Below are 24921 nucleotides of genomic sequence, written 5' to 3' on the forward strand. Positions count from 1 at the left end.
CCAGGCTACACGAGGTTATCTGCAGAACTCGGAGACCCAGTCTGGACTTCTTGCCTCACATCCGTAGTCCTCAGAATCTGACCCGGCCGCACCGCCCTGGCATTTCTGCTCTCCCCGCCCCCCGCCGAGCACCTCGAATTCATGGTGTTCCCCACGTCCGTGAGCTCGTAGTAAGGAGGCCGCTTCTTGCGCTCAGACGAGGAGCCGATCGTACCACGCAGAGGTCGCGCCCGGCGGCTTCCGCCGGACCCCTGCTCCGTCGTACTTTTGCTATCGGCTCGAAGCTTGGCCCGCATGCCCTTGACGGCGCTGGACTGGAGCACGTAGAGGTTCATGAAGTTGGAGAAGGCGGGCATCGAGCCGACGACGATGGAGATGCAGGCTTCGGCGTGGCTGTGGCAGGTAAGCAAAGCCCTACACGTCAGTTGTTGTCCTTCCCCATCAGTTGCGTAGGGGTCCAGAAATCGAACTTACGCGCAGATGTATACGGGTCCCTGGAACCACATGATCTCGTGCATGTCTGTCCATAGTCTGACCTTGTAGACGAGGGCCACGATACTAGCTACAATGCCTCTGTCAAATTGGTCAGCATCGCCCACCCATGAGTCGACTAGTCCGTGTTACTTACATAGAGGCCGTGGAAAAAAGAAGGAACAGCAGCCGTTTCTTCCTGGGGGAGAGATTGAGCCGCTGAATGATGGGCAGGGGAATGGCAAAGGCCAAAATGTCGAGCCCCACTGCCAGCGCGCCCTGGATGGGGCCCAGTATGCGAAAGTCGGTCGACCGCCCGTCGGTCGGGACGTATTGGCGATAGACATATACCGCGATGGGTATGTCGGGCACGTTGGTCAGGACGGTCAAGGCCAGCCCGACCCAGATGGCGATCTGGATGCGGCTGGACGGGACCTGGAACAGCTGCCGGTACAGCAGGAAGATGGCGGCGCGGGGAAAGGTCTGGCAGAACGTGGAGAAGAACGTCAGGCAGAACTGCAACTGTTGGCATTCTTTAAATTAGCTTTGAGGACACACACACACACCATCCTTCGGACGCTCGCCTGCTGCTGGGTTAAAGTAGTACCTTGGAGTAGTCCGCGTTGAACCAGCAAACCGGCAGGTTCCAGTCGTGGCGGTAATACCGGGAGTCTGCGGTCGTGTTAGTGACGTGGCTCCGGCGGCGACGGCGGCACAGGGTAGGGTCAATCACGAAGTGAAACCAGCAAGGCATTTACGATGGTGAACACGAGGGCCAGAATAGTAGAGTCTGCATCTTGGAAGTAAGTGCACTGCCGAACGCGACGAAACCAAGGGCGCTTGTGAGACTGACAGTCCGCGATATGTAGTTGTCGACGGTTGACGTAGAGTCGGGGGAGAGCGACCAGCAGGGCCAGGACCGAAAGAAGTACGCACACCGTGATGCCGACTTTCTCCTGGGACTGGACGTGGACAAAGTCCCAGGTTCCATCCGGTCGCGTTCCGAGCGGGACGTTGCAAAGGTCGACGGGAGCTGACGACATGCTCGGAAGGCAGGACCGTCACGGCCCCGGAATGCGCAGGTCGGAATAGATGGGCGCGTAAACGGGTATCACAAAACAAAATATAGAAACAAAAGAAACAAATGAAAAATAGAAGTTGACATACATTTTAGCCAAAGCCGTGTCTTTACGTGGACCTGATTGACTACGCGGGCCATTGGGAAAACCCCGAGTACACCACCTCTCCAGCAAGTTCTGGAGATCATGACCCGTAAGCAGAGGGATGATTCGCAGTATCACTATTACGCCCCCACCTCCATGTCAGACTTGCATTCATGCAGGCCCGTTGGATGGGTGTCTGTCCCCTCTTTATATATGGGCGACGCCGGTCGTACGTAAGCCTGGGCATTCCTTAGGAAAGGACTGCAAGAGGCCTCGAGCTCACCAAGGAAGTCCCCGCTCAGGTCACTGTTCCACTCACCCCGTCCAAGTCCAACAGTCAGCGAACGAGCGGGCAACTAGAAAACGAGGCTGTAAGATTGTTTCTTGGAACCGCGTAACTTCACGTTTACGATACCTTTGGCCTTGGAATTTGATATCACGTCAGCGTCCTCAATACCGAGACGCGAAGCGTGGTGTTAGCCAAGACTCCTACCGAGCCAGAGCGAGAGAATAAAATAAAAAGGCTCACCATGTTCTTGTCTCATCAGTTGTAGTAGCCTTAAGCGAAACTACTCTCTTGCATGACAACGAAACGCCAAACGGAAGCCATATATCAAAAACAGAGAACAACAACATCTTAGGGTCAAAGCTTTCAGTTCGATACCAGCTAAAGTAAGCAGGTACATTTATCCAGGTCTGAGCATGGATAGATTCGAGGAGAATACGGTGGCGATTCGTCACTTGGCTAGGGGGCCGATACAAAGGCATTGATGCCAGTGTCAGCGACCCATATGGCTTTGTTCATAACGAGTTGTATTATCATAACAACAAAGAAAGATCTTTGTCGCCGATGCACGTCAGTTTACAAGGCTACAACAAGTGCCTACTCTATTATAGCACTTTTTGTTGTAAACCCACGAAGTATATATAGCAGGATGCAGGGCAGAACATGGATTAGCTCCCCATGAGCAACGACACTACGAGGGTCTCAGCATCACACGCCATCATGTCTTCCTCCAACACACCTTACACTAGCCCGCATGATGTCGACACGGCCTGGATCCACGATGTGGTGGCCCATATAGGCAATACAGGACTGTCCAGTGGGCCCTTATTGAAATGTACGTGCGTAGTCTGTAAGGAATCCGTTCTGGACATCTCTGCGTGCGTGGGCGACATGATCAAGGATGAGCTCGCCGCCGTAGATCCTGTGGACCCTGTGGACTCGCGGGAGGAGTTTTATGAGAAGTACAATCTAGAGCGTGCCCAGGTCCTTCGATGCGGTCACATTGTGGGAGAAGCTTGCCTTCTCCGGTTTGAAGATCGCAATGTGGGTTTCTGCCCGGTGTGTCGGGCCGACGTCTCGTGTGACCAATGCTCCCTCAACATCATATATCTCGGCACACAGATAGTTCCGTGGCCGCTGAATACCTTGGACTATGCTCCTTACAAAGGGTTCATGTCTTCCGTGACGCTGACCGCGGCGGAGATCGCCCCGGGGACGCTGCGGTTCTGCAAGGACTGCCTCCAGAAGCAGTTAATTCACCAGTGGACCCGCATGACCGTGCTCTTTCCCCCATGCCTCGCCTGCCACGCGGCTCGCAATGGAGGGGGCGCCGCGTTTCCGGCCGACCACCGGGCATGGCGCGACGCGAACGTCGACCCATGGATCCGCCAGCAGCTGACCCGCCTCGCCCAGCTGGTGTACCCCTCGCTGGTCGACATGCGGGACCGCCCCCGCGCCGCGTACGAGGAGCTGTCGGTCGCCGCCCAGCGCCGCGCGTTTGTGGCCCGGTTCATGGAGGACGAGGACCTCGTCGGCCCGCTGCGGCGCGTCGTCTTCCTCCCGTGCGGGCAGCAACAAGAGGAGGAGCCCGCGCCCCTCTCGCAGGACGAGTTTGCCGGCATCGGCCGGGCCCTGCAGCGGGCCCTCTGGGACGGGCACCGCCAGATCCACCACTCGACCATGGGGTGGTTCCGGGGCGACGAGCAGTTCCGCCCCCGGCCGGCGCTCAGCCCGAAGGATGCCGACGCGAAAAGACAGACGTTCGCGGAAGCGGCTGGCGCCGAGACCTTCATCCAGGGGTTGTCCCAAGTCAACCCCCTAGCCTTGCCCAACTTCCCACTCTGGTAAGAGAAGAAGAGATGGGAGTATATGGAATGTGTGTCCTTGCTGGGAGAGAAACTAGCTTCGGCGCTACTTTGGGCTCATAATCAAATGTCCTCGATATTTACGATAATCGATGAGACGAAGGGCAAAGTTTGCGTAAGGTATGTGTGTAAGCACTTTTGCGTCGGGTAATAGAGAATAATAAAGTTAGACGTGAAAAAAACCTTATGAGAGAGAGTCAATTCGTCTAGTTCAAATGATTATATTCTATGCAAAAGCGACCAATAGATTTCGTGACTTATGTGTCACCTTGTGAACGCCTGGTGTGCCAATATTTCATCCGTGACTGCCGACGCTCCTTGACGTCTCCTGAACACCGCTCGCTCTCGTCGGAACCAGGCTACAGCCGCTGCCCCTTTTTCTGCAGAGCAAAAACGTTACAGTGTATCGCGACAGCCCTTTGGGGTCATGTATTTAGTACACTTTTCAAGTTCCACCATCCAAGCTAATATTCATGTTTTCATTCACTTTAGATTCTGTTCGATGCCAGTCAGCCGCAGCAAAACTCCAACGTGACATAGCTAAGAAAAAGGAGATGTTCTAGCCGATGCTACACTACAGAATCCCCTTTCCTTATTAGTACCCTTAATCAGTGGCTACAAGTGCTGATCATGACTCGAGATTGCAGTCGAATCATGGGAAAGTTCTTGGAAGAGACATACGATTATTTTGCTTTCAGGCGAAAAGGGCACAGTGACCACAAAGGCCGATAAAATAATGCTTTTGTTGCGATGGCATTGTTCCAATTTTGGACGGAAGATACTTTGTATACCAATCAAAGGCTTAGTTTTCTAATGCTTACAAGTATATATTCGTATTTGGGATGCGAAAAAACTGCCCATGAGATTAAAAGCCTGTTAGGAACTCTTCGTTACCAAGCGCGATAACATCTTTCCGCCCGTTTCTGATACGAATATTTCATACATCATCATGGCTGGTCCAGGCCAAGCGGAAGTAGTAGAGGGGCTTTATATCCCTTCTTTTATCCAGCATCTAGAGAGAGCTGGTCAGCCCGGGTACCCGATCATCGAGGCCCGGTGTGGAGTATGCCTCTTTAACGACCTGGACATCTCGACCAAGGTCGGCGATCTGATCCGGGCGGAGTGCAGCCTCCCATCGGACCAGCAGGCGAAGACTAAGGCGGAGTTCTACGAGAAGCACAGCCTGGAACGGACAGTGGTCCTCCCCTGCGGACACCTGACGGGCAGGGATTGCAGGGAGGCGCAGGCCGAGCACCCTGACATGAGCGCGAGGATGTGCAACTACTGCAAGACCGACACCAAGTGCGCCGGGTGTCCCAGGATCTTGGCCGAGGGGACCTTCGACCCCGTGCCGTGGCCGCTGGACCCGGCTAAGTTCCAGCCCTACCGAGAATTCCAGGCCAAGGTGGGGCTGACGCCCAAGGAAAACGACCCCGACGTCCCACGCTTCTGCCACCGATGCGCCGAGTGGCAGGTGCGACGAAAGTTTGCCGAGATTTACCTGACTTTCCCAAGCTGCCACGCGGGCAACTGCTACCCCCCAGCCCCGGGCGGCCAGATCCTACCGGTCCCGCCGATGGAGAACGCCAACCACGAGATGTGGCGGCAGCGCAACGTGGACCCCTGGCTGCGGCGCAAGGTGGCCGAGGTGGCCCTGCTCGTCTACCCGCTGGCCAAGGATGTGCGGGACCCTCGGCGGCGGGCGGCGCTTGAGGCCGAGTTCCTCGAGGAGCGCCAGAAGCTGGCGGCGTACGTGCTAGAGCAGGAATTCGTGCGGGACGCGGCGCAGGGCGCGTTCCGGCCCTGCCGCCAGCTCGACGCGGCCGCCAACGTCCCGGGCGGCCATGCCGACCTGGTGCTGCGGGCCGAGAACATGCAGCGCGGGTTCGTCATGGCGGAGCTCTACGCCGAGGAGTTCGGCAAGCGCATCCAGATGCGCATGCCCGTCGCCTGGTACCGCGGGCTCGAGGTGCCCTTCGAGCGCCACCTGCCCGAGTACCAGCTCGAGCAGGGTCCCCACCTCGACGGCGCCACCCGCCGCGCCGTCCAGCTCTTCCTCATGACGGTGGGCGAGGACTCGGTCGAGGCGGCGAGCGAGCGCATCAACATACTGGTGGAGCCCACGGCGGTCGAGCTCGTCGCGTGGGTCAAGGCCTTGTATCAGGCGGGCGGGTTTTCCGCGCATAGGACAATTCAGGGGGTTGAATGGAAATAATGGGCAAGCTGATCTGGGAGGGATTTTCCCTCGAGGGGGTTCTCTAGTTACATATTGTCTTTCTAATAGATAAAAGTAACAAAACCAATGCCATTGAAGGCCAATCAAGCAAATCTGTGTGATGCTACTCAAAATAAACTGAGCCCCTTTTGGATTTACGAGACTCACAGTTGCTGCCTCAAACCCCTGGTTTTGACTTCACGTGCGAAAGCTGCTGAAAAGTAGATATATCGGCTTCTGTCTCTGATAGTCCGTCGTGATGGGGGGTTCGGAGGACCACTATATGCAACGGCGATGGCATTGACTTGCTTGGTTGAGTTGCTCATTTATTTTGTCGTGCGACAAAGGGCACTGCGCTATATCTCATTTAGCGGAGGTACCATCACTGGCTGACAAGGAACGGGCTGTAGTATAGGTATCGGAGATATCGGGCCACTCTAAGTAAACACTTGGTAGGCAGATAGACCCGCTGGGGCGGGCAGTGACTGCAAATACGTCCAAGGAATGCGCACACACTGGCCCGCCCGCCCCATGATTTGGTTGCAGGAGAAATATAACAAACCTAGAAGCCGTTGATTAGATGGTCGAGTAGCAATAAAGTTTGGTGCAACCATAAGGCTATAAACTCTCTCGACCCTTTTTCGGGTATAGCCACCAGAACCCAGGACCCGATCCTTTCTCCGATGGATGTTCAGAAACATATATTAACGCTCTGACATTCCAGTCCAAGTAGTCCTTTTCATCATATACATAAGGTATACGTGCTTGCAACCATCAGTTTCCAACAACCATCGACTCTGATATCATCCTCAACAAACACACCCAAGTTCACAACCGACCCCCACGACCACTGAACATTTACACCACACCTACAACAAACAAAAAGCATTCAAAAGCTTCCCGCAACTATCGACACCTACACCATCTTCAACCTCCCAACCTTACTTTGACCCATCATGGATTCTCTCGAGGCACCCTCCACCTTCTCTTGGGCGGCCAGTCTTCTCAAGAGCTGGATCCCCACGCAGACTTCCTGGGCCAATGCCAAGAATGCATTGGTCCTGGCCAAGATCCCCAAGGGAGCGATCCATTCGCGCTGCATCCTCGATTTCGCCCAGTACTTGGAGATGGCCGGCCAAGAGGGGGCACCGACCCTGCACGCCGACTGCGTCGTCTGCCGCCGCACCCTGGACATCTCGAGCTGCGTCGGCGAGATGGTCGAAACCGAGTGCGCCCTCGCCGGCAACGAGAAAGCCGCCAAGACGGAGCAGGAGTTCTACGAGAAACACGGCCTGGAAGGCACCGTCGTCATGCGCTGCGGCCACCTCATCGGCCGCGACTGCCTCCAGAAGGCCTGGGAGGCCTACCTAGCCGCCGACGACGACGACTCCGACGCCGTCCGGCCGGACCGCTGCTTCCAGTGCCAAGCCAAGGCCACCTGCGACGGCTGCGACGACGTGCTCCTGGCCGACACCAAATTCCGCCCTTTCGCGGAGTCGACAGCCTGGCCGCTCGACGACGGCGAGTGGGGCGCCGCCCAGGTCTACCAGCCCCGGCAGGCCCTCCAGCGCGTCACCCTGACGGCGGCCGAGAAGGACCCCGGCGCCCGGCGCTACTGCCAGCGCTGCACGTACTACCAGATCCTGCGCAAGTTTTCCGAGTGCGCCCTGACCTTCCCCCCCTGCGACAAGCGCGACCCGTCGCGGCACTGCCAGCAGTGGCTGCGGCGGCGGGTCCGCGAGGTCACCCAACTCATCTGTCCCGTCACGGCCGACGTGCGCAGCCCCGATGCGGCGGCCTGGTACGACAAGTTCCTGGCCCGGGGGCGCGAGCGGGTCGCGGCCGACTGCCTGGGCGCCGGCGCCATGGCGGACTGCCTAGGGCCCGAGCCGTTCCGCGCCCGGCTCCACGGCGCCGTCTTCTGCCCCTGCATGGCGAATGCCGAGAAGCTGTCCTCGAGCCGCGCCCGCGGGTTCCGGCACAAGCAGAAGCGGCGGCTGCGGGACACCAGGGCGGCCTTCGACATGGCCAGGCTCTTCGCCGAGATGTTCCTGCAGATCGGCAAGGATATGCCGCTCGCCTGGTACCGGGGCGGAGAGGAGATCAGCGGCGGCGGTGACGGCTTCCGGCTCCTTCCGCCCTCGTCGGCCGAGGATCCGGAACAGCCCGAGCAGCTGCGGCACCAGAAGTTCCTCAAGATCGTGGGCGGGGACTCGCTCGCCGGGGCGCTGGCGCGCATCAATCCCTCCGTCGTCCAGGGCCCCGAGTTCATCGCTCTGGTGGCGTCCTACGACAACTGGGAGTTCCTCGGTATGGAGAAGGAGGATGGCGATGATGAAGACTCCCATCATCATGGCGCCAATGCTGGTAAACCTGAAGGGGAAGAAGATCCTGTCCATGCCCAGGAAGTCGCCCGGCGAAATGAAGAGATGTGGGAACTGCTGTGGGGAGATGTGGTGAGCCCGGGAGGCAAAGACGCCTGGGAAGAAGCCTGGGAACATTACTGGGACGACGTATGGTGGGGCGAGTTCATGGAGTGGTACGACGCTTGGGGGATGTGCGATTGTTGCTACTAAGGTTACTCGGCGATCCGGCGAAAGACTGTTGGCGAGTGGTCCGACACACCGCTCCGCTCCCCCCTAGGATTGTGAGTAAGTCCCTTTCCCGCCCGCCACCACCACCACCTACCCAGTGCGTATACCTTTCCTACAGATGGAAAACACCAGAGATTGTAATCAGAGAGAGTATTTAGTAGAGGAAAAAAAAAAAAAAAAAAAAAAAAAAGGATTAAAACAATTGGCCCTGTTCGTGCAGATCTGACTTGTGAGATACGAGTGGCATATAGAGCCAAGCTGCGACCATTTTGTTCATGGCTGGCGAGGGCATGACACGTCGGGCTAAGCCGGCGAGGCTCCTATCAGACGATAGGCGTGCTTTTCTTTCAAGGTGGCAGATTCGCGATCCAATGACATCGGCATGGCAGTCGAAAACTGTCGACTATGAACCCTGCCACTGGATTGACCGCGGCGGCTCAACTGCCGGTCTCAAGCGACACTAGTAGATACCTCTCAAGCTACGTTTAGCCAACTCTCGTAGTCACGGTCACGCACGTTGGCTTTCTCGCATAATGAAATGACGCTTGTGGAAGAGTATGACACGACGTTAGACAGGTGGACGAAGAGAGGTAATATAAGATGGTTCGCCACGGTGATAAGGCGTCACTGCCACCTGCCCACAGCATGAAGCCATCAAAGGGATGTGCCGAAAGGGGAGGGGGGAGACACGTGCCTCCTAGCTACATGTATTACTTAAGCCAATACTCAGACAAGGTCTAGAGCTCGCACTTAGCTCCCTCTTCCGCGCCAGTACCACACCCCGCCGCTCCCTCCATGCCATCCATTCCCGTCCCAGCCGTCAGCTTCTTCACCTCGCCGACAGCCCGATCGACCACGTCCCGCCGGATCCACTCCCTGAGCTGCCGAGGCCCGGTGCGGCGCGCATAGTTCCAGTGCGCCGGCGTGTATCCGCCGATGGAGAAGGTGTGCAAGCGGGCGGCGAGGGCGGCGGCCCCGAGCCCGTACGGCGCGCAGGCCATCATCTCGGTGCCCGGGATGATCTGGGGGTCCAGCGGCCGCGCCGCGAACGCGCACACCACGTTGAGGGCCAAGCCCGTGCCCAGCGAGTACATGGCCGTCGCCAGTACGTCCTGCTCGTAGAGGGCGGCCTGCGAGGGCGCCAGGTTGGCGGAGGGCTCGGCGCCGTCGCGCAGGTTCTGCTCCCGCTGCTGCTCCGCGGCCTGGAAGTCCTGGAGCAGGCGGTGGAGGTTCCAGACCGCAGCGGAGCAGAGGATGGTGAAGAGGATGGAGAGGACGCGCATCTTCGTGTTGGTAGGTGGTGGTCCCGTGGGTCCCCTTGGTTATATTATTACTCTTGCGGTGGCGGTCTCCGGTCGAACGTCTGGTCTGTTCAGTTCAGGTGGGAAAAGAAAAAGTGAGGCGCCCCCGGAAAAAAAGCTTATGATGAGAGCGGTCTGACTTGCGGGGTTGGTTGGGGGTTTGGGATTATGAGATGAAGGATGAAGGGAGGGAGGAGATGTGCTAATGTAACATCGCAATTCAAAATGGGATATTGCAGAGTTTTTGAGGGCATGACATGGGGAAAAAGTTGCGGCTCGAAGCTATTCTCGCGCGCGGTCGACGTGCAACGACAGAGCCCCCCCGAGTCAAAGGGTAGTTTCAGGGTCGCAGACCAGGGGCTGATTTGTGGATAGGGCTGGCCAGATACCGAGTTTCAAGGGTCATTTCAGATGAACGTCCCTCCTCCAACCGCCAGCTGGCTACCTAATTTGGAAGCGAGCAAGTGCGGCTCAGCGTTGACAGACTACCTGGTGCCCAAGTTCGGGTCTATATATAAATAATGCCATGCCATTTACGCACACGGGAAGCTGTAAAATGATGGGCAGGTTTTACTGCAGAATACATCAAGTGGATCGATTCTCGAAGGTGCCCAATTGAGAGTGGAAGAGTAGAAGCTGGAGAAAGTTGACGAGGGGATTTGAAGCCACAGTGGCTAGTAGCACAACCACTGCCACCTATCACGAATATTTGCGCCTCTCCCCCGAGCCTGGCCCGCTTTCTCGATCCATTGTCATCTACGCGAGATTAGGTAACTTGTGAAGGCTTCTAGAAGTTCTCATGCTCCATCGAAGTAGCTACCGTTTTGCACAGGGTTCTTCGCTCGTTGTCGATCAGGAGGAGGACACCTGTCCACTGATTTAATACGAAGCAACCATCGTAGATTTGATAATTGATGCCTACAAGGAGGCATCAATAGGTAAGACGTGTACGACCGCAGCGTTTGGTTGGGAATTGACATAAGCTGATCCGCCAAAGCTGTTTGCTCTCCTCAGCAGTAGTAATGCAATGTCAATAAATCTGACGATAGATGCATCATTGTGGTTTTATGCATCCTCCAGCCATCGCATACTGTAGCGACGGGGCTGGCTCCTTCAGGAGGAGACCAATGTAACCCACCAGGGAGCCCCATAGCCCCATTCAGCAATGATTACGAGGGTGCCTGATGATTGTCCCCCAATATGATGATGGTCATGGTTGCAGGGCCTCTCCTTTTGGCAATTGCTTATTTGGCGACTGACGTATGCATCTGCCGATGCCGCGGCGGATTGGACCGTCAGCAATAGTGAGAAGGCCAAAAACAGAGATCATCGGATTCGGAATCGGGCACGCGGCACTGTTAAGCGGCTCGCGGCACCAATATTTACTCGAGGCCTAGCAGTGGGAGCAGCAAATGCCAGATAGCATTGCACTTGCTGCTTGCTACCCTGGCGCCTCCAGGTTCCAATCGCGTGGGGCTGATGTCATGTCGCAGCTCGGCCCCAAGAGCTGCGATGCTGCTAATTGGCCTCGCATCTAGAGGGACAAGTACTCCGTAGGAACTTGCGTAACTCCAAGACCAGCTAATCTGCAGGGCGTCGTCAATCGGAGCTACCTACGTAACCAATGTAAAATTGATGCCTATGAATGGCCTTTTCATAAAAAAAAAAAGTGCGACAAGCGAATATGCCAAACGAATTCGGGAAGCCAACAAGACCCCCGAATCGGATGAATTGGACGAATGAAATGAAATAAAATGAAAAGGGAATGAGATGATGGATGGAGAACCTCGGCCTGGCCCTCCTCCTATCTGTCCTGTCCTTCCATGTCACTTGTCCATGGCCCCCAAACCTCAAGCTCTGCTACCCTTCGAAACACCAACCGTTTTCCCATGAGGCCACACACAGTGAAGAAGGCTACTTCTCAACGGCCCCCCTTTGACTAGCATACAAGTGCAGGCAGGCATAGTACATAATAATCTTCTCTCCCCCATTCTAGCCGGCGGGTCAAGCCGCATATTCTCCCCTCCACCTGCCGGGATAGCTCTTCGACAGACCTGCACCCAGATCCCGCCATTTATTGACTCAGGCCTCCTGTCTGTTGACGAGTCGAGTTTGCCGTCAGAAGCAAACAATAGCGCGGGACCCTTCCCGAACACCTGTCCAACCTTTGCCATTTTGACTTTGGATAGTCAGCTGTCGAACCTGCAATCAATTCTCCGATACAAACCATATTACTACTACTTACAGCACTGAGGCTTTGCCTTTTTGTTTCCTGCCAGTTTTTAAACTTCGCCCATCTTGTTACCACTGCTAAAGTAAGGTCTGGTGGGGAGAGAGAGAGAGGCTTTGGCACAGCAGCAGCACACATCGCACCTGCATACCGACCAACCCCCAAAGCCATGGCCGCAACCGGCGCTGAGGCGTCCGCCGCCATGAACGGCGACCACGACCACGTCCTGCGCCCTCGACCACGCAAACCACAGAACCCCCAGCTGGCCGAGCTCACACGGCAAGAAAGCAACGTGAGCATCACCTCGAGCAATGGTTTTCTCACCATGCCCGAGAACGGCACGGCATCGGGCTTGACAAGGTACGCAAGATAAACCCCACCACCACAACAGCTGAGAAGATGCAAGAGAGCGAATGAGACAAGTGCTGACGAGTTCTCTCGCAACTGCAATAGTGGCCGATCAACACCCGTCCCCGAAGATGCTCCCCAGTCGACCAAAGCCCTTTCGTACGCGCGCAAGCAGGTTAGGGCCGAACAGCGGCGCCGCCTCTTCCCGACCATCGACTACACGGCGCGCGTCTCGCACTTCGACCCCGAGTCCGACTACCGCGACTTCCACGGCTTCTTCAACCTCTTCTGGATCGGCCTCGCCATCATGGCCATCACCTCGATGCTGCGCAACATCAAGGACACGGGCTCGCCCCTGCGCGTCCAGATCTGGACCCTCTTCACCGTCAAGCTGTGGCACTTGGCCATTGCCGATTTCCTCATGGTCGCCTCCACCGCCATCAGCCTGCCCCTCGCCACCTTCACGCGGAAGCACCAGGGAGGCATGCGCTGGAACGAGGGCGGCATGGCCGTCCAAAGCATCTACCAGGTTGTCTGGCTCTCGTTCTGGGTCTTCGTGCCGTTCGCGCTGCATTGGACCTGGACGGCGCAGGTCTTCTTCCTGCTGCACACCATGGTGCTGCTCATGAAGATGCATTCGTACGCCTTCTACAACGGCCACCTGTCCGAGACGGAGAAGCGGCTGCAGGCCCTCGACGACCCCACGACGACCGAGAACAAGGGCCCGGCCTACGTGTACCCGACGGTCGAGAACCCGATGGGCGAGTTCGCGCACAAGAGCAAGGTGGCCCCGAGCGACCACGGCGGCGACAGCGACGCCGGCAGCAGCCACAGCGACGCCGAGGTGGAGCGGCTGGCGCAGCTGCGGGCGGACCTGGCGCGCGAGCTCACGAGCCCCATCGGCAACATCACGTACCCGCGCAACCTGACCTGGCCCAACTACGCCGACTACCTGCTCTGCCCGACGCTGTGCTACGAGCTCGAGTACCCGCGCAACGACCGCATCAACTGGACCCCGCTCATCGCCAAGGTCGTCGCCACCTTCGGCTGCATCTTCCTGCTGACCATCATCTCGGAGGAGTTCATCCTGCCCGTGCTGCAGGAGTCGCACCGCGGCCTCGTCGACCCCGAGAACAACAAGACGCTGCTCGACACGCTGCTGATCCTGGCCGAGACCATCTCGTGGCTGCTGTTCCCCTTCATGCTGACTTTCCTGTTGGTCTTCCTCGTCATCTTCGAGTACGTCCTGGGCGCCTTTGCCGAGATCACCCGCTTCGCCGACCGCCACTTCTACTCGGACTGGTGGAACAGCACCGACTGGATGGAGTTCTCGCGCGAGTGGAACGTGCCCGTCTACTCGTTCCTGCGGCGGCACGTCTACGCCACGTCGCGGCAGCGCATCGGCCGCCCCATGGCCACCGTCATCACGTTCCTCGTCTCGGCCATCGGCCACGAGATCGTCATGGCCTGCATCACCAAGAAGATCCGCGGCTACGGCTTCATCTGCCAGATGCTCCAGCTGCCCATCGTCATGCTCCAGCGCACCCGCTGGGTCCGCGGCAAGGAGACGCTCAACAATGTCTGCTTTTGGTGCAGCATGGTCATGGGACTTAGTCTGGTAAGTTCAAGCTCGAGATTTCTTCCTCGGTTACGCGGAGTATGCTGGAATGATGTGCTAACGTCTTGATAGATCTGTTCCTTGTACGTCCTGGTCTAGAAACATCAACTCAGGCCGAAGTCGACAGGAAAGGAGGCAGTATCAAAGATTGCCAGCCGAATGGGCAAGATGCCCCAGGCATGCATGTAGGATTAAGGGAAGAGAGCAAAAGACTGGGAAATCTAGGAGAGAGAGAACTTCGGAATATAAGCTCGCATGGCTGGTTGGTTGGTGGTTGTCACATGGATTGCATGATGCGCACATGGGTAGTGCGTGCGACGCGGCGTGCGGTCGTTATGTTATAGTGTTGTGTTTTTACATATTATACCCCCTTCAGTTTTATTAAAACAGTTTCTATGTCATCATCCTGCGTTTATATCGTTTGTCCTTCGTTATCATTCCGGATATCGTATCTTGCTGTGCCCTTAAGCACACGCCAAGCCAGCGTGCTGTACTCGCTACAATCAACAGCCATACGACGAAATATACATTAAATAATCAAAACGGGAGTTTCGGTCACCAAGAAGAGCCGCAGGATTATCTTCCATGCCACAACCCGCGTGCTGGCCCGGGCCCAGATCTCTCCTAGTAGTAAGTAGCTGATGAGTAATTGCATAGGCATCAATTAATTTTTGCCTTCTGACTTACCTCCAGGATCCTTATTGGGAACAGGCCAAAGGGCCTCCGCCTCTTCGTCGATAGGGGCCAATGTGGCAGCAGCATCCTCGAGGACTTCGAGGGTCTTAGAGGTGGACCTCGATGACTAGCCATACGAGATCAACCTCGCCATGACTGAGATGAGGTTATCCCAGGGGCGTGCTTCGAGGTACTCTTTCAGGTCAGTTACGGCCATGTGTACAGGCGGGTGAATTCCGGTGTCCGATGAGAAAGGAGGAGGCGGCGCCGACCCGGCTATGCGGAAAGTCCCCGTGTCGTTGCTGGTCAGCCGAAGTATGTCGGCCTTATGAGCCTTTGATATGGGTTCCCATGTCACCCGACGGGTTAGAAGTCCGAAGAACGCGTTCTCTATGTTCTGAACTGGTAAGTATGGAGCCCACGGCCCGTAAAAAGCCATGATCCGGGCCAAGGAAGTGTCGATCTTCTCCCCTATGTTAAAATAATAGCGCGGCGGGCTATCCAGCAGCGTGGAGGGAACATGGCTTTGATGGGGATCGTGGCGACGGAGGAAATCGCCGGGTATGCTGGGCATCTTCAACGACGGTAGTTCCAGGGTTGACACAGAGTTTGAAATGGACGGTTGGATGGGCAGAACGGGCCAGTTTTGCTGATGGAATCCGTATCCGAACTTGGAATCCGAGTCCGGAGAGTTCCTCCAGTCAGGGACCCATGAAGGCCAATCAATCGCCGGTCGATTGCGTGCATTTGCCATATGAAGCACCCGAGTCCATGAGAACTGTGAAGCGATATACCTTGCTAGATCGGCATAGATTTCCACCACCGAGCGGCTGTAGTCTGGCACCATGACCTGGCCTAATGTGTAGGGAAGCAGGCCAAGTAGGGCGAATACTTTGTCCCTAGGATCCTGGCACTGACATAGTGAGGCCAAGCTTATCATTTCAATGAGCTGGCTAGGATCAGTGTAACTATGGTGTCCAAATTTGAGGACAGGAATGTCCGAAGTTGATACATCAAGAGTTTTGAGACACATTTTGAAGGAATGCCATGATATGCGAGAGCCACCGCATATCAACTCGGCTTTGCGGGCCAGTGCAACTTCTTGCAGCACCCAAATACGATGGAAATACCTCCGAGCAAAGAAACATTTGAGTTGTAGGGTTGGCGCCCAAGGGTCTGCCCAGACGCCTGGAGTCATGCCGGAGATGAGCTCGTCACTCCCGTCTGCCGCCTATCCGACATAGATCAGGACAGTTTGGGCACCGGAATAGATCTTGGGCATCAATTGAACCTGGTGGCCTCGCTCGCTGATATTGGTCTGATCAATACATATTGCGTCTACCCACACGTTGCGGGTGACGTACTCCCGCCGGAGACGCCGCAGAGCATTCTCGCAATTCAAAGTGATGAGAAAGGGGCGTCCGCCGAGTTGGATCGTCCTGCGGGGAGTGGCGTCACCAGACTCATCAGCCCAGGTGTAGGACAGAGCCTCATATGAGGTATGTTCCGAAGGAAGGCTGACAACCATTAAACTGCCACAGATTGGGTCCTCAAACTTCCCGGGTTCAAGAACGAGAATCCGTGTTTCTGACTTCTGGCGGATTGGGGCGTGGTATGGCGTCTCCTCCGATGCGTCGCCAAGGGACGTATTGACGGTATCAGCAACGGGCGTGGGGACAGCCTCTGATACCGTGTCGCTCGGGAGGCAGGGTTTCTCGAATGATCCGCAGCTCATACAACTCTTCAGCCCGCCCATCGATACCAGATCGAGGCGGCGACAGGATGCTTCGTGCCATTCCATGATGCCTCTTGAGTTGCATCGAATGGTATCAGGTTGCTTCTGCGACAATTGACAAGAAAGAATCAAAGGATGAGAAAGCGGGCAGTCCCCAAAGATACCAAAATGATGTTAATTGGCTGTAAGCTCTCACATGATGTGGTGGCTTCAGGCTGTGGTAGCCGTCTGCCGAGCCTTATGAAATGCACACTGGCCTTTGCCCGCCAGTGAGATCGCAAGCACCTTTGTTCTCCAGGCAGCCAGCATAACATGATGGATGTCGTGTTGATTTGCGCCCCGGAACGTGACTTGGGCGTGTATGCTTATCAATATGGAGAAAGCAGTATAACGAAGATTACAGACAGATGGCGCCCTGTACACCTGCACCTGTCTGGTATTTTGTATTTGAAGATAGAGAAAAACCCCATGACCCGGGAGCGATTGACAACCCCAGGCAGCAAGTAATGGATTGCTGCTGCCAGGTTCCTATGTGTTCGCACTTCTTCAACTTACTACAATACAATATCACTATGGGCTGCGAATCACGTCGGTATGCATAAGAAGTCTCTCGGAAAATATTTGGATGGGGAAGAAACCCGTGCTGCTCAACGCAACGCAAATCGTCAATTCATCATAGCCACAAAGGAAGCGCGACCAGCCCTCAGCGACTCTCGTATTCCAACGAGCATCGCCAAGACTGCTGCCTTCCCAGTGACACACCTGTGCACTTTGGTTGGTGATTGATATACGCAATTCCCGTCGAACTCCGTCAGGCGTCCCAGCCTTCCCTTCCCAATCTGCCCTGCCATTTGTTGTGGGTGAGGCACACACACAGCCACACACCAAGCCAAACAACAACCCCCTCCCCCTTTTCCGCACTCGGCGAAAAGAAACGAATGTGGTATCAAGAGTAGAAACGAACGCCTTCTGTGGTGGTGTGTTGAATAAATGAATGTCGAGAATGATTGGATTCGATCTGATCGTCGTCAAGTCCCTTTCCAAAAACGAATGCCGCTCCTTTGTACAGCCCAAACCCAGTGAGCTCGATCCCGTTCCTCCCAAAAGAAAACTCCTCCCATTTCCCATACGGGTAATGCAATCGGTGTATAGATATGTGTGTGTATAATGTGCTGTGATATGATATGACGTAGCGTGCGTGAGTGTGTATGCATGAGTTATGACATGAAGAAAGCATAAACAGCCAAAAAAGAAAATCAGAATGGTCATCCAAGAATACAAGTGAAAAGCCAGATAACGGCATGATCTCCGTCCGGTGAGACTCGTCAAAAGCTGGCCGGCGGGAAGTGGGATGGAAGCATCATAGCGAGTTCGACGGGAAAAGGGTTTGTTGTGTATTTAGATCGAAATCCGCTCTCAATCCATCCAACCGCCATAAACAAAATCGTTTCGTTCCGCCAACCTTCGTCCAAGACATCAAATCGTTACTGCATCTCATGAATTTCAAATCGGTGTGATAAGATTGTGTGAAAACCCTGCCCGATGAATATTTCCCAAACTCCAAACGGCCCTCTTAGCCATGTTATATCTCCCAGAAAACGCACGCCAGTGAAAATGCAATAGAAAAAATAGCAAAAAGTACATCAACTTTAAAGTTGTCATGATATTTTCAGGAAGTGTAGCAGAATCCCGAAACCTTGAGAAGGGGTAGCACCGAGGAATGAGGAACCATCTCAATATCCGTAGACTTGAGGCGGTTCCGTCATCCGATAGCCGGCTTCCGAAGTAGTAGAGTATGCTACGTCGTCAACGTCGTACTTCGGGGCATACTTGACCTTGGAGAAGTAGGCAGCAGGCTGCTCGTAAGTATCGTAGGAAGCCATCGGGCGTCCACTGCTGGCCTCGTGACTGTAGTAGGGTGCCGCCTTGTATCCGCGTCTTGGTGACTCGGCGCGAGGGCGAACGGGGACAGTCTTGTTGCCCTCCACGGTGTACCGGAACTTGGTTTTCGGAGCTTCGGGCGAGTGATGTCTCGTTGGGCGGCGCGAGTTGTAGCGCTCGTCTTCAGAATACTCGTCATAGTCCTCATCACTGTGGTAACGGGTGTGATGCTTGGATCGGCCACTGTCCCGGTAGTCGTCCTCGGCAGCTGGCGCGGGATACCACGTCTGAGCACGAGCAAGACCAGGGTGGGGCCCGGGCATCGGCCGCGAGTAGGAATCTGTCTGCGATCGGTGCATCCGAGGAGGAGATTCGGGGACCTCGGGCGGCGAGTGGCGTTGGGTAGGCATGCTGCTGTACTTCTTGAATCCAGGAATGGCTCGTGGCTCCTCCTCAACCACCCTGCTCGATTTCCTGTGCGACGAGGACAGCTTGGATCGGGGTGTTTCCGACGAGCGGCGAGCGGAGGACCGCTTTACCGGTTCGTCATTATCAGGCATAGGAGGCGGCGGCGGTGCCATCGCACTAGCTGCCGGAGGTGGGGTTGGCACAGGCGGTGCATAGTGTGTATCCAACGACGGGTGATAGGTTTTGGACCTGACAGGTCCAGGCATGACCTTGCTCCGCGAGGACTGTAGGTATTTTGCCGCAAATTCCAAATTGGCATCTTGCTTGACACGGTGGCGGTCTTCGGTGATAGCTTCCCGGACGGGGGCGGGGGGGTCAACGACCTTGGCTCGGGTGTTGGCTTTGGACTTGGGTTTCTCCTCCTTGTGTCGGGCTTCCAGGATGATGGGAGACAGAGGCTCAGGTTCCTCACGGTAAGGGGATCGGTGACGGGTTCGCTTCTCTTCGCCCTCGCGCTTCCGTTCCTTTTGCTGAGCCTCCTCCTTCTTCTTCCGGCGATCCTTGTCCTTCTCCTTTTCCCTGCGATCCCGCTCCTTCTCTTCCGCTTTCCGTCTGCTTGCATCCTTCTCGGCCTTTTCGCGTTGGCGGTCCCACGCCCTGTCCGCCTCTTTTCTCGACCTCTTGTCGCTTTCCTCGGCGCGTCGCGAAGAAGGTACCTCCCTCTCATAACTACTTGCCCCACCTCCTGCTTTCCGCGAACTCCGGTGTTCCCGGGTGTCGTCGTAGCTGCTGCTGTAGACGTTCTCCTCATATGACCGCGGCGGGGTTCGTCCCGAAGCATAGGCGGGGTTGCTCTTAGACGTGGCGCCATACGACGATGTCGTACGTTCAAAGCCACGTGGCTCGGCCATCCTCACGTTGTAGTGATGGGTCTCGGTGTTGGATTCGCGGCGGGGAGGCGTGCGACTGGAGTAAGCGGCCTGCTCGGTGCGGATGCGGACGTTCGTCTTCTCCATTTCGTTGGCGCGGACCATGTCATCGTACTTTTGGCGCTCTTTGCTGTCCGAGAGCATCTCGTACGCTCGCTGCACCTTCTGGAACTCTTCCTGCTTAATGGCCTTCTGTTCCGGGTCTGAGACCTTGTCGGGGTGGCATTTGAGCACGAGTTTCCGGTGCGCCTGCCGGATTTCGGGGATCTGAGCATCTTGAGAAACACCTAAGCGTGCGTAGGGATCATCTGGTAGACTAAACATGATGGCGGGCGGTGGTTGCGACTGCGGCTAGCTCCACCGGTTTGGGAGCTTTCGCTGACGAGGCTGAATTGTTGTTGCGTCTTGGCTCTGCAGCTGACTGGATTCGTGTGGATAATGCTGGAGTCCTCGGGATGAAGACGCAAAAGCAACAACTTGCTTGGTAGGTTGTAGTTGGTGGTGGTGGTGAGAGTGTCTATCGCATGGGAAGCGATGGAATGCTAGCAATCCAAGTCTTGAAGCGTTTGACCAGCAGTGAAACAAGAAGAGGTGTCGGTAGCCGAGGAAATGATGTAAAAGCCGGGGAACGGGTCGGTAGTATGCAGTTCACGAGGCGGGCTCAAAAGGGGATAGGCCAGAATCAATTAAGAACTGGGCTCCAGAGAAAACAAGATGGGATCGGGATCGGACTGTCCCTGTAGTGTGTGTGTGTGGTGGTAGTGGTGGTGGTGGGAGGATTGGGTTTTGGGTGGTAGATCGATTGATAAAAAAATTGGGTGGTTGAGAGAGTGAAGTAGGTTGTCTGGCGATGAGGTCACGGCGTGACTTGAGGAAGAAGGGGAGAAGAGAGAGTGAGGCCAGTTGACGGAGGGTGAGCCCGGTTCTTGAGGCTCGAGTGCCAAGCTGGGGAGTGGGAAGACAGCTTCCTCTGGGTTGCTGGAAAGAGTAGGTAGGATGTAGCGAGGTACAGTAGCGACGCAGCTGCGTGCGAAGGGCAAGAATATGGAGCCGAGAGGGTTGCTGAATGGTCGAAGTGGTCCTGCGAGTGGTCCACTGGCCGTGCCACTTCCTGTTCTAGTGTCCGACCTGGAAGTATTCTGTCAATCAATCAATCAGTGATGTCCAATCCGATGGAAAAGAGCAGACCATCGCAGAAGGCTGACTGGCCAGGAGGGGGTCGGCTCATGGGAGGTACTTGGAGGGGGTGCGGTACTTACTGACGCAACAAGTTCTGGGCCAAGGTCCAGGTATTGAGGCAGGAGGTACCTAAGTACTGCTGCTGGGTCGCTGCTGCTGGAGGTGCGCTAACGCTAGGTCAAGTAACTCACAGTGGCAGGACTCAGGACTCAGACTCTCAGAGTCGGCTCAGACTCAGAGGGCTGGAGAGGGATTGCGCTACGCTTTTGCGATCGTCCCTTTTGGCAGCGGGCCAAAATGGCGCCAAGTCGAGTCGACTGGAAAGCGGGCGACTGACGGGCGGAGGGTTTTAGACGGTGCAGTGCTGAGCTGAGCAGGGATCAACGCTGGCTTCTTCGCCCTTTTCGCCCCGGCCGATGCTTTTCTTCAGCTTAAAGCGGTACAAGGTCGTAAAAAATGCACTGCGCTGCACTGCACAATTGGGCAATGCCTGTGAGCCTGTGTACTGTACCACAGACTCCTCCGGCTTCCGTTCTCTTCTCTCACTAAGAATAGTAAAGAGGATACACTGCCTTGCACCGTGATTAGTGCGTTTTTGCTTCGGAGCTGAGGATTTAGTTGCCTTTCCCGTCCGATGCGTGCTGTCGTGGTGGTCTTTTGGGGGGCGACTCTGGGCGAGGGACCCTTCGATGCAAGACGTTGTCGGGTGAAGGAGGATCTGAACTGTGCGATCCGGTCCCGCTAGGCCGCCCGAATGGGTGCAAATCAGATGGTGTTGCGTGTTTGATTCAAGCCGGTTGGCGACCAAGTGACCTAGGAAGAAGCCGGCAAAAGAGCTATCCTTCTCTGCCTGTCCTAGTTTTCTTGAATGACGAAGAAGATGATGAAGACCTTGCCTCTTCTTCTTCTTTTGGTCCTCAAGTCAGAGTAAGAAAACGAAACACCCTGTTCCCTTCTGATCCTATAGGAAGGGAAGGAGTATTCGGCGTTGGCGACGGCTAGGGAGTCCGGGGTATGTACAAGAGCACCCAGTGTTACAACCAATATGCACAACCTTGTGATCTTAGATAATCCTACCCCTGGTCTCGGGTGCGTAAGGAGTGGTGTGGTTGTGTAATCAGTCGGTGAGTGAGCGCAACAAACGGCCAGCCGGGGGGGGGTTACGTCCAATCCCTATCCAGAATGAGTATGAGGAGGAACGTGCAGGCAAAAAGATGTGCAATAGGGATTAACGAACAAAAATTGAAGAACGAAGATGGATTCTTCTCTCCTAATGCAATGCAGGAGGGATTCCCAGCGTGCCGGATGAAAATGGGCCTCCCCCTTTAAGAAATCCCGATGTAGCACCTTATCGATTTGTTTTGCCTAGAAGGCGACTTTTCGAGATGGCGAAACTTGACTCAGTATGAGTTGGGCTATAAAACCTTCCCCAGATTGATTCGCGTTCCTGACAGGGCTGGAGTGGTGGTGGCAAGAATGGCAGTGCAACGCTTGGTATGGACTGCTTGTGTGTGTGTATGTTTCAATCTGTGAGAAGACGAAGACGAGGATGACTTGATGATTGATGATGATGATATTGTAGTATTCTTCTTTTCGCCTTCGAGAACATGGGGGCATGCGCGCGGCGACCAGGGCTATAAGCTATCTCCCCTATTCGACCAGCCTTGCTTTGATGCCGGGCTATTACGATTGACTCCCCTCATCCACCCACGATACCCGACAGGAATGTTGTTTTCTCCTCTTCGCCGATGCGGTCTGGTTGTTGACCTGGTGAATAACAAGGCGGCCAAGGTCGAGTCTGCCTCGATCCGGCAATGGTCTGGTGGGGAGGTCTCCGCAGGGTCAGAGCAAGCTACTGCCGTTGAAACCTGGAAGTCGGCGGTCGCTCTCTGTGTGTTTTGGTAGGTATGGTGTGCTATGCCGTCGGTAAGGTAAAAAAAAGTACTTTCGGCGTGCAATGGCGGTGAACATGGCCAATGGAACAACAAAATCGCTCGACTATATCCTCATTTTCCTCCACCTTTGTTTTATCGCCGTCTCGGTGTGTTCGCCAGCTTCATTGTTCCCCCTTTACGGTCACGGACGCCGAGGAAGGAGTCATCTATGGGTTTCGGCATTGACTGTGCAATTACAAACTCGCGAAGGCCCAACCCAACCGTGGATCACCAGCCACGAGGTTCGACCCCTATGATGTAGTTTTTCCCCAGTTTCCTTTGTCCACCGCATCTCAGATGATCTGCGGACGCGTCCAACGGCCTGGCGGGCGGCCTCATGGGCCATTGCCATTGGTGAGGACGGGCCAACAGCCGGCACCACGCAGACACGGACATCCAAACGGCTGGGCAGCAGGCGGGTCTTTCGTTGTCGCTCGGCCTCAGAAACAAATACCTACAAGATCATCCCTCTTGGCTGATGATAACTGCGTCAGTGCAGCTACGTAGACGTACATAGTGTGTGGTAAGCAGTTTGCGAAGCAGGCAGGACGACTCGCTTAGCTTATCGATTACATAGTCGGAGGGGCCTTTCCTTCAGAAGGGTCCCCCTAAACGCTGAATGATTTGACAGCCCGTAGGCCCTTGGACGCCCCACCCCGTCCAATCGCAGGAGCCTATTCGCAAGCGGTATGTGTCTGACTGGTTCGGACGGCCCCAGACCATCGTGACAATTCCACGGGTTTCGAAACATGGGACGCCTGGACGCAGCCCGGCACCTTTCCGACGTCGTGCCGATTGGGCCTCTTATCGTCAACAACTCACAGTGTGAAGTTGTAGGGAAGATCGGCCCCCAAAACTTGGCCGCGTGGGAAAAAAGGGCAAACGGGAAAAAAACCGCGGGACAATTACATAAAAGCCCCAGCCCAACCACTCGCAGGATTGGCAGCCTCGTTTCCGTTGTCTTGCTATAAATCACCCGCCGACCCTCATAAAACCTCGCTGGCAGCTGGGCCTTCCTTCTGGTGGTGGTGGTGGTGGTGGTGGTTCAATTTGGGGGAAATGCATACACGCACACACAACCTGTTCGCCGTCGCCGAGCGGTCCAATATTGAGGACCGATTTCATCATCCCTCTGGCAAAAGACGCTGTCCACGTGTTGTTGCACATCAGGCCACGACGCACCAAAGCAGCAGCAGAACAAGTGAATGCGGGCTGTTGGGCCACGACTCGATTAAGAGAGGCCCTCCCCGGGTGCTAAACCATTTCGGCTCGCGTCTGCAGCAACCAAAAGCAGGTGATTGACTGCTTCGTTCCTGTTCGCAGGCCATAATTGACGAGCTACGATGGAAGCTGCATCGTCTAGTGAAGCTAGCTGGCTCTACTAGCACGAATAGGTAGGCAGGGTGAAAAAAAAGAGTCAACCACCTCATTCACGATAATGGGGTGCTTACGCGATCTTTGCCTCCCTCGATATCAATTTTTTTTTTTTTCTTTGGGTCTATCTGTGATGGCGGTGATGACGATGATGCTGCTGTAGCTACTGACTTGGCCTTGACATACACAAGGACGGTTCATGTGCGTGCTTCCTCATAGGGTGCATCCGAGTCTAGCCAAAGTCCACCCAGTCAGAGGACGTTAACCTTCACCAGTCAAGTCCTAGCTGCATGGAACGATTGGGAGTTGCTGGACCCTGGCTGCCGACGCAGTAAGACTGTGCGCGGTCACACACTTCAAGGCCGCACGGGGAGGTCAGACTCTCCTGGGCCGCACAGCCAATTGCGGCGGCGAGGAAGCAGGTACATTGAACCTGCGTAGGGCGTAGGCGGTGCAAAGAGGGTGTGCTACACAATCACATAAAGGCACCCGCCCATCACGATCAGGGCGCATTTCTCTATACCCATAGACAATGGGGGGCCTCATGCTATGCGATCGCACACGCTAGGCTAGAAGCCTGCCAGTTTGGTGGTGTGCATGTGGGATGTGATATCGTCTCGTCTGCGATGCTTCTGTCTGCGAGGGGTGGGCGCCAAGCGGAGTCACATCGTCCCTATTCCACCCAGTAGAAATCCATCCGGCCACACATACATAC

The 24921-nt window shown here is 55.5% G+C and overlaps 9 protein-coding genes across 9 annotated transcripts; 4 read left to right on the plus strand and 5 right to left on the minus strand.

Annotated features, from left to right (window-relative positions):
* Positions 1-5: 5 nt before the first annotated feature.
* Positions 6-1514, minus strand: PG985_014611 (uncharacterized protein; the record flags this gene model as incomplete). The annotated part of the gene is made up of 4 exons (XM_066834377.1): positions 6-393; positions 475-573; positions 629-993; positions 1230-1514. 4 exons carry the CDS (start codon positions 1512-1514, stop codon positions 6-8), a joined length of 1137 nt encoding a protein of 378 aa, XP_066679117.1.
* A 1126-nt stretch (positions 1515-2640) lies between these two features.
* PG985_014612 (uncharacterized protein) lies at positions 2641-3768 on the plus strand (the record flags this gene model as incomplete). Its single annotated transcript, XM_066834378.1, has 1 exon — positions 2641-3768. One exon carries the CDS (start codon positions 2641-2643, stop codon positions 3766-3768), a length of 1128 nt encoding a protein of 375 aa, XP_066679118.1.
* A 966-nt stretch (positions 3769-4734) lies between these two features.
* PG985_014613 (uncharacterized protein) lies at positions 4735-6000 on the plus strand (the record flags this gene model as incomplete). The annotated part of the gene is made up of 1 exon (XM_066834379.1): positions 4735-6000. One exon carries the CDS (start codon positions 4735-4737, stop codon positions 5998-6000), a length of 1266 nt encoding a protein of 421 aa, XP_066679119.1.
* A 956-nt stretch (positions 6001-6956) lies between these two features.
* Positions 6957-8576, plus strand: PG985_014614 (uncharacterized protein; the record flags this gene model as incomplete). Its single annotated transcript, XM_066834380.1, has 1 exon — positions 6957-8576. The coding sequence occupies one exon, from the start codon at positions 6957-6959 to the stop codon at positions 8574-8576; it is 1620 nt and encodes a 539-aa protein (XP_066679120.1).
* Positions 8577-9331: 755 nt separating this feature from the next.
* Positions 9332-9877, minus strand: PG985_014615 (uncharacterized protein; the record flags this gene model as incomplete). The annotated part of the gene is made up of 1 exon (XM_066834381.1): positions 9332-9877. One exon carries the CDS (start codon positions 9875-9877, stop codon positions 9332-9334), a length of 546 nt encoding a protein of 181 aa, XP_066679121.1.
* A 2417-nt stretch (positions 9878-12294) lies between these two features.
* Positions 12295-14190, plus strand: PG985_014616 (uncharacterized protein; the record flags this gene model as incomplete). Its single annotated transcript, XM_066834382.1, has 3 exons — positions 12295-12485; positions 12579-14091; positions 14164-14190. 3 exons carry the CDS (start codon positions 12295-12297, stop codon positions 14188-14190), a joined length of 1731 nt encoding a protein of 576 aa, XP_066679122.1.
* Positions 14191-14715: 525 nt separating this feature from the next.
* On the minus strand, positions 14716-15799 carry PG985_014617 (uncharacterized protein; the record flags this gene model as incomplete). The annotated part of the gene is made up of 3 exons (XM_066834383.1): positions 14716-14729; positions 14779-14885; positions 14961-15799. 3 exons carry the CDS (start codon positions 15797-15799, stop codon positions 14716-14718), a joined length of 960 nt encoding a protein of 319 aa, XP_066679123.1.
* Positions 15800-15997: 198 nt separating this feature from the next.
* Positions 15998-16567, minus strand: PG985_014618 (HET-domain-containing protein; the record flags this gene model as incomplete). Its single annotated transcript, XM_066834384.1, has 1 exon — positions 15998-16567. The coding sequence occupies one exon, from the start codon at positions 16565-16567 to the stop codon at positions 15998-16000; it is 570 nt and encodes a 189-aa protein (XP_066679124.1).
* Positions 16568-18234: 1667 nt separating this feature from the next.
* PG985_014619 (Molecular chaperone DnaJ) lies at positions 18235-20043 on the minus strand (the record flags this gene model as incomplete). Its single annotated transcript, XM_066834385.1, has 1 exon — positions 18235-20043. One exon carries the CDS (start codon positions 20041-20043, stop codon positions 18235-18237), a length of 1809 nt encoding a protein of 602 aa, XP_066679125.1.
* Positions 20044-24921: the final 4878 nt, after the last annotated feature.

Source organism: Apiospora marii (genome assembly GCF_038362585.1).
Source record: "Apiospora marii strain CBS 49790 chromosome Unknown utg000011l_segment0_segment0, whole genome shotgun sequence".
NCBI classification, from domain to species: Eukaryota; Fungi; Ascomycota; class Sordariomycetes; order Amphisphaeriales; family Apiosporaceae; genus Apiospora; species Apiospora marii.